The sequence below is a fragment of the Prionailurus viverrinus genome, chromosome A2 (assembly GCF_022837055.1).
Source record: "Prionailurus viverrinus isolate Anna chromosome A2, UM_Priviv_1.0, whole genome shotgun sequence".
Classification (NCBI taxonomy): Eukaryota; Metazoa; Chordata; class Mammalia; order Carnivora; family Felidae; genus Prionailurus; species Prionailurus viverrinus.
In genome coordinates this window covers 169,424,632-169,432,767 of record NC_062562.1, presented here as the reverse complement: position 1 = coordinate 169,432,767, position 8,136 = coordinate 169,424,632, and the positions used below count along the sequence as shown (strand labels likewise).

The window sequence follows — 8,136 nt, the reverse complement described above, 5'->3', positions numbered from 1 at the left end:
TTCGAGCCCCGCGTCGGGCTCTGGGCTGATGGCTCAGAGCCTGGAGCCTGTTTCCGATTCTGTGTCTCCCTCTCTCTCTGCCCCTCCCCTGTTCATGCTCTGTCTCTCTCTGTTCCCAAAAAAATAAATAAACGTTGAAAAAAAAAAAATTAAAAAAAAAAAAAAGAAAACGCAGGGCGGGACCGGGAGAGCGGGAGGGGCCTGGGGCGTGGCCCGGGTTCCGAACAAGGCAGGGCGGGGCGGGGTATGCAGCGTAGGGCGTGGTCAGGACGCCGCTGGGCGGGGCGGGGCGTGCAGAGCGCCCTCCGGCGGCCCCGCCCAGGTGTGCCCGGCTCTCGCGAGAGCGGCGCGTGATGACGCGCAGGCGGGCGGAGCGCGTCGCGGGCGCGGGCGGGCGGGTTTGAATCTGGTCCGAGCGCGGGAAACGGCGGGTTTCCGGGACGAGGTGAGCGCCGTGGTGCCGGCAGGCGAAGGGCTCCGGGCGGGGGCAGGGACCGGGAAGCGGCGGGGGTCGGTCAGGTGGAGCCCCCAGTCGCACAGCCTCCGCGTGGGCTCCACGGCCCGGCCGGTGGCTCTGCGGCGGCCCTGGGGCGGCGGGCACCGGGGCCCTGAGCGCGCCGACGCCCCGACTCCGGGGCTGAGTTCACAGAGGACCCCGGCCCTGGACCCAGGCTGCCCGGGAACCTGTCCCCAAGCGTCTGTCGTCGTTCTGACGGGAGTGCTTTGCTCCGGGCGGGGGCTTGTTCGTGGGAGGGCTGGCGCGCAGCCCCACAGGTGGTGACAAGGCGACAGGCGCCTCCTTTGAACGCTCCTCGTAATTCGGCCCAGCCTCCTGTGTGAAGAGCGCCCTGCCGCCGTGGGGACGGATAACTGCGTGTGCGATGACGCCTCAGCCTGCAGGCAGCATCTGGCCGGACGGGCGCGGACGCGGGCACGAATAGTACGAGAAGCCGAAGGCGGCCCCTGGGGGGGGGGGGTAGCCTGGGAGTTGGAAGCAGCTGCAGTCACGAGTGTCAGGAGATGGGGTGTTTGGTGGTGAACGCGGTCAGGACACGTAGATTGCCGTGCTTGAGACGGAGGTGCCGGCGGGTGCCCTTGGGGGCGGAGCACGCCAGGGGCGTTCCCACGGGTCCACGGGAGGGGCAGAGTTCAGAGACCCGCGCGCGAGACGTGTGAGTCCGTGTCGCGAGCGCACCTTTTCGGAATGTTTGTTTTTAAACCCATGGGCTGCTGCTGGCCATTATTAGTCATCAAGCTTGTCGCCGGCCACCCTGCCTGCTGCCGGGCCAATCGGAAGTTCTGTTCTCTAGCTCAGCCCGCAGAGCCGAGGAGTGAGGTGGCCAGGCCCCAGTGGTACGCACTGGGCACCTTATTTCCATTTTTGTGGGTTTAACTTAGACGTTAAGACCTGGAACTCGAGGTTTACGAGGACTTTCTGTCCCCGAAAGTGCTGTCATTGGTGCCGGTGACTTTCCAGATTGCTCTGTCTGTAAGGCCCGGGAGGTTCTCATTTGTTTCTGGAGCGAAGGGTCTGCTTGCCTGCGTGCTCCGTCACTTACCTTGCCTGTTGGCTGCCTGTTGGCTGCTGGCTTTCGGCCCCGGGGTGTGAATGGAAAGTAGGGTTTCCTGGGGGAGCCGCAGCGGGCAGGGCGCTTGCACACACTCCCCGGAGCTCTGGTCCCGGCGCGGGTGGGAGCGGGCTCCTGTGATTGGGCGCCTAACGGTCTGCTCTCCCTCCAGGCTCCCGGGGGGCCCAGCGCCTCGCCCGGCAACGGGCGGCTGTGACTGCGTTGTTTTTGCGGAATGGCACTTCGGAGAGGCACAGTCTTCAGGATCTAGCGGCGGGGCTCCGCTCTCATTCGTTTTCTTCAGTACTTTCTTTTATTGTTCCCAAGGCACTTTCCCCCATGTTTTCGTGGGATCAGCCTTTTGTTGAACGGACTCAGACCTGCCTGAGCATCTTGCTAAGGCACTAAAGGGGGAGGAGGCCAGCCTCCTCGAGCCGTTCGGATTTCTCTTTCCTTTGTTGGTAATTCATTGACAATTGATAATAACATAGTGTTATGTTGATACTGTCCTCAGTGAAGAAAGTAAGGGAATTATTTTGTAGATATAACTTGTTTTACGTCAGAATATGGTTAAAAACTGCCTACCATAGATGGTACAGGTTTTTGTTTTTTGTTTTGTTTTTTTGCAGTTTTGGATGTTAGTGCCAAATTATGTCGTGTAGGAAAAGATATATTTGCAAATTCAAGTTTCAGTTTGACTGTGCTTTCTGCTTAGGGTTACAGAATAAATGCCATATGAAAAGCAGTTTCATCTGTCATGGAAAAACGAGAGACATTTGTACAAGCGGTGTCTAAGGAGCTGATTGGAGAATTTTTGCAGTTTATTCAACTTGATGTAAGTTTTATGTTTAGCTTTATTGTAATTTGGCTGTTAACATAAGACTTTTTTTTAAATCAGTACACAAATGAAATCTCGTAGTCTCAGTGAATCCTTAGGAACCAGGATTTATTTAAAAAAAAACAGGAGTATACTCAAATAGACCTGCTGACGGCAGGTACTCACAAATGGTATTTCCCGCTTCTTTTAGGAGAGCTGTAAGAATGCTAAGTGATGTAACACAGTGTGTTTCTATACACTTAAATATTTAGAGATCTCTTGCCGTGTGGGTGGCATAGTGAGGAAGACATACTCTTTTGGTCCTCAAGTTATTTACAGTGTTGTGGTGGACTCAGGTCTGGAAATACAGCAGAGTAAAGACTCAGCTGGGGCAGGGGTGTGGGAGGGTGCCCACATCCAGCCACGGACTCTTTCCTGTCCCAGTGGAAAGGCTGTGGAGTAAACAGAAGTCAGCCAGTCAAGGAGGGATGTGGGGAAGGCTCTCAGAGTGAAGGGGATAAGTTTATGGACCGGAGAAGGCACGTTGTGTTTGAACTTGAAGGCGTTCGGTAGGGCTAGGGTGCAGAAAGCCAGGTCAGGAAGACACAAGGGCTGACACTTGAATTACGTCAGACTTTCTTTATCATTTTAAGGAGCTGAGACTTTATCCTGAGAGGAGTGGGGGTTTGTATCCGAAGAATAGATCGAAGAGGGCCACATGAAAGCCTGGAGAGGAATGAAGAGGCCGTGCCCTGCGCGAGCTGTCAGTTGGGGGGGGGGGGGGTGCTGTTGACTGGATGTGCGCCAAGGAAAGGGTGAAGGCAGATCCCAGGTTTTGACTTGTGGTGCCTTCCAGTGAGATCTTGGATGTGGGAGGAAGGCAGGTTTGAGTGGGAAGATAGGCTCGATTTGGGACGTTCTGGATGACTGTCAGGGGGACAGGCACAAGTTGGTGTCCAGCAGGTGGATGGATAGTATCTGAGGCCCAGGAAAGAGGCCTGGGGAGAGACAGATTTGGGTGTCCTCAGTGGCACTTGGAAGCGTCAGTCACGGGGACACACGGGATCCTCTGTCGTGTAACGAGAGAAGCCTTGGACAGAACTCTGAGGAGCCCAACACTTAAGGCACCAACTCTGAAATGCTCGTGACGTTGGGGCAGGAGACACATACCTCATGCAGTGAAGATTAAGTTAGTAGTCGCTAAGAAGTAGAGAGGAACCTAACAGTAAATTTGTTGCTAGCAACATTCATGAGGTTATTTTTCTTTATAGGAGAGAAATGAGCTTATGAGGTGATTTTTGTATTGTAAAATGGTACCCTGTAAACTTACCCATAACCAGCACAAGTTCACGAGCAGCACATCACAGAAGTGTCTGTGAGAGCCAACTATTTAGATGTTACATTAATGCCTGCTTTAGTAGGAGTGCAGGTGATTTGTATTATATTAGATGTACAACACACATATAGTTTAAAGTTCGTAAGACTTGTTGCAAACTAGTATCGTAGCGTTAACTAAAATCACTAAATTGATGGTGATGAAGCTAAATGATAATGATCTGAAATCAAAAGGCAAAGCCAGCAACATTTGGGTGGCACAGTCCATGCAGGGTCACAGAGCACTCTCTGAGGTGCTTCCCTCCGGCTGTCCCCGTCACGTGCTGGAGAGCCTTGAACTGTTGCTCAGCAACGGACATCTCGGTAGGATGCTGAGTTAGTCCTCGTATTAATAGCCATTAGTTTTAGTTCATGAATAGCACACCTTATTAACGGTAATTTAGTATGTCAATCACCACGTAGCTCTTAGTTAAACAAAAAAAATGAAAATACGCAGGATTGTACATCACTTGTTTTCTTCAAGTTGAGTGATACAAAGAGCCATTCTGTAGGTTTCACATGGTCAACCAAGCAGTTAAGTCTGTTGGAAGCCTACTAGGTGGACCTCCCATCAATTCTGCTATAATGTCAGTTCTGCTATAATGCAATATTACACATTGCTAAAAATCACGTACTCTGCCGAATGGGCAATAAACAGAAGGATTATGCGAAAAATGGGGGTAAGGGCAGAACACTCAAAAACCTCACCAGTGACACATTTAAAAAAAGAGATAGTGACCTAATAAAAAAACAGCACTTTTATACAAGTCAAATCACTAAGAAATACATAAATATGGGAGTAAAGATGACATTTGCCTTGAAAAAGAGCCTGAGTTTGCGGGTGGAAGTGAGTTCCTGTGCTCCCCGGGGCTGGCCTGCTGACCCTGTGTGAGAGGAAGAGAACAGAGGAGAAAAGTACAGTCCAGGCTGGGAGGACTGGAAAGTTTGAAGAGAGGCCAGGTGGACAGAGAACTGGTCAGAGGGTTGCAGCACATGTGGGTTCCCAGGAGCTGGCTGGCGTCTGAGGTGTGTGTTTTGCGTGACTCAAGCTCTGCTCAGCAGGTGCGACTTTCTGCATTCGCCTAGTGATGAAATCCCACATAGGCAAGCCAGAAATTTCCTTTTGCTCAGATTGTTCCCTTATGTGTTAATTGCATTGGGACAAATCTGCATTTCAAAATAAGCATTGTGGAGCAGCACTGACTGTGCTCTCAGTAGTTCTTTGAGATTGGAGGGTCAGCGTTTAAAGAGTTTGTCCTGAGTGCCTTCTGGATGCCAGGCTCTGCTCTTGGCCTTGGGACACAGCATATACCAAGTTTCTGCCCAGAGGGAGTTGGTTTTTGGTGGTGGAGGGAGAGGAGGAAGCAGGGTAGGGGATGGGTGTCCAGGTGTGATTTTGGTCAGAGATTGTAATGGGCCCTGTGGAGACTGAGGGAGGAGAACTCTGGACATGAGGGTTGGGGACGGGGAGGCCCTGAGGCAGGTGCACACCTGGACAGCCCAGGTGGGGCTTTCCTGGGAGAGGAGGGAAGGTGGTAGGAGTTAGGGTGGGGGGGTAGCCTTGGCGGGGGGTGCCCTGGAGGGGCTACCTGCTCTCCTCTTTGCTGCTGAAATGACTGCAGAGTTAAAGGAAGGTTACGGGAAGAATAAGAATCCTGAATCTCCTGCACTTAGACTTGCCACTTGTCACCTGCCACATTTTCTTTATCATGCCCCACTTTTGCCTCTTCTTTTTGAGTCATTTGAAAGTCCATTGCAGGCATTTGTCTCATCCCTGAATATTTCAGCGTGGTTTGCCTAGACAAAGATACCCTCTTACGTAATCACAGCAAAAATCCTACAAGGCTATTGGACATTGGCACAATGATACTGTTACCTACAGTACACGTTTGTGTTTTTTCCCTGATCCAGGACCCTGTTGATGGTCACACATTACATTCAGTTGTCATGACTTGTTAGCTTCTTTAATCTAGAGAGCTTCTCAGCCTTACTTTATTTTTCATGACATTGATGGTTTTGAAGAGTGTAGGCAGCTGTTTTGTGGCATATCCTTCAGTTTGCCCTTACTTGATAGTTAGGTTATTTACACCTTATGCATCTTGGCAGGGGCTGCATAAGTGGTGTTCTGTCTTCCTCAGTGGAGGCACATGGTGTCAGTTGGTCCTGTTATTGGTGAGGTTAGTTTTAATCAGCCACTCGCTCAGGTCGGGTGTCTGCCACATTTCTCCGTTGTGAAGCTGCTGTTGTACCTTCATAATAAGTAATGGTAACTTGGGAAATAAGTTGTAATTAGGGAAATAGTCAAACTTCTCCTTATCAGACTTCTACCCACTGGTTTTAGTATCTGTTGATGATTCTTGCCTGGATCAATTATTACTACAATGTTTGTAACATTTGACTGTTTTGGTGATCGCATTGGCTATAGGGAGTTCCTTTCAGATGGATCCTCTACCCTTTTGATACTGGTTTCTATTTGCTGTATCAAAGAGTTGGTGAGGTCATCTGCTCAAAGTGAGACGAAGTGGTTGGCTCAGGGGTTTTAAGGATAGTTGAGAGGGTCTGATGTAGTCTCATCGGCTAATGGGAGGATGATGTCTAGAGACGAATAAGAGGTTGAGGGCCCAAGTCAGGTTAGAGACCAGAAACTTCAAGTGCACTCAGTTGGCTTGGCTGCATTATGATTGTTGTTGTTGTTGTTATTGTATAGCATACTTTTGTAACCTGATTATAGGCGTGGAGATGGTGAACATCTGGATGGATTGATTTCAGAGAGGATTTTGCTAAGTGGGTGAAATTTTAAACTCCGAAGACTAGGATACTAGGGTGGAATAGGTAGAGGAGGAATCTGCTACTTTTTGTCTCATGATTCCTATACTTTTCCCTTTAGGAATGTATTTCACAAAGTAAACCCAGCTCTTGAAATAATAATTAGCACTTAACCTTTTTTTTTTTTTTTTTTAACATTTATTCATTTTTGAGAGACAAAGTATGAGTGAGGGAGGGACAGAGAGAGAGAGGGAGATGCAGAATCTGAAGCAGACTTCAGGCTCTGAGCTGTGTCAGCACTGAGCTGACGTGGGGTTCCAACTCATGGACCACAAGATCGTAACCTGAGCTGAAATCGGTCGCTTGACAGACTGAGCCACCCAGGCGCCCCTAAACTTTTTTTGATGCCTGTTTTTAAAAAGGATAGAACTAAAATTTTGTATTTGAAATATGACAGTTGCTATTTATTTTTCAGAAAGATGCTTCTGACCCTTTCAGCCTAAATGAATTGCTAGATGAATTATCAAGGAAACAGAAAGAAGAGTTATGGCAAAGGCTCAAGAATTTATTAACAGATGTGCTGTTGGAAAGCCCAGTGGCTGGATGGCGGATGGTGGAAGTCCAGGGTGAAGACAATATGGAAACAGAGCAGGATTCAAAAATGGTAGTATTGGTCTTTCAGATATATAATTTGTTACCTTTTCTTTGTTAAAAAATAGTTATTGTATGTAATTTTAAGTTAAGAAAAAATTTAAAGCTAGAGGTCTGTTTATTATAGTTTTAGCTTTTCCAATCTTACCATTATTAATCTGCCATTCAGTGTTGGTGTTCTTTTTGGACAAGTGACCCGTATTCAATTTTAATTCACTTTTTAGAGTAAGCTAGAAGTGTGGGTTGATTTTTATAAAATTAGTAACCTTCACATTTAAAAAAAATGATATTTTTTGTTAGAGAGAGAGAGACAGAGACAGAGACTGCACGCACAGGGGAGGGGCCAAGGGACAGAGAGAGAGAGAGAGAGAGAGAGAGAGAGAGGAGAGAGGAGAGAGATGGAGAGAATCTTAATCAGGCTCCATGCTCAGTGAAAGGCCTGATGCAGGGCTTGTTACCAGGACCCTGGGATCATGACCTGAGGTGAAATCGGGAGTCAGACACTCAACCGACTGAGCCACCCAGGTGCCCCTAAAAGTTGTATTTTAAGTTGATTTTAATTCACTTGAAATTTGAATTTTTTCATTTGTAGAAGAAAAACCTAGAAATAATTCATGCAATTACATCTGTGATTCTTGCATCTGTATCTGTAATAAATGAAAGTGAGAACTACGAAGACTTACTGGAATGTGCAGTCGTGTTAAATGGTAAGTTGCATTTTTGATAATGTGGCATGTTTAGAAGTGGGTATCAGGGGCGCCTGGGTGGCGCAGTCGGTTAAGCGTCCGACTTCAGCCAGGTCACGATCTCGCGGTCCGTGAGTTCGAGCCCCGCGTCAGGCTCTGGGCTGATGGCTCAGAGCCTGGAGCCTGTTTCCGATTCTGTGTCTCCCTCTCTCTCTGCCCCTCCCCCGTTCATGCTCTGTCTCTCTCTGTCCCAAAAATAAATAAACGTTGAAAA

At 48.7% G+C, this 8,136-nt stretch overlaps 1 protein-coding gene across 10 annotated transcripts in view; it reads left to right on the top strand.

The window, feature by feature from the left end:
• Window positions 1-362: 362 nt before the first annotated feature.
• The window catches only part of NCAPG2 (non-SMC condensin II complex subunit G2), a 64,950-nt gene continuing 57,176 nt past the window's right edge, over window positions 363-8,136 (top strand). For 2 of the 10 annotated variants that reach the window (XM_047844087.1, XM_047844094.1), the window contains exons 1-4: window positions 462-940; window positions 1,741-2,403; window positions 7,001-7,189; window positions 7,769-7,883. In XM_047844087.1, coding sequence (XP_047700043.1) covers window positions 2,326-2,403; window positions 7,001-7,189; window positions 7,769-7,883 — 382 coding nt within the window. In that variant the 5' untranslated portion in view covers window positions 462-940; window positions 1,741-2,325. The other 8 variants (XM_047844030.1, XM_047844034.1, XM_047844061.1 and 5 more) reach the window with 8 other exon arrangements.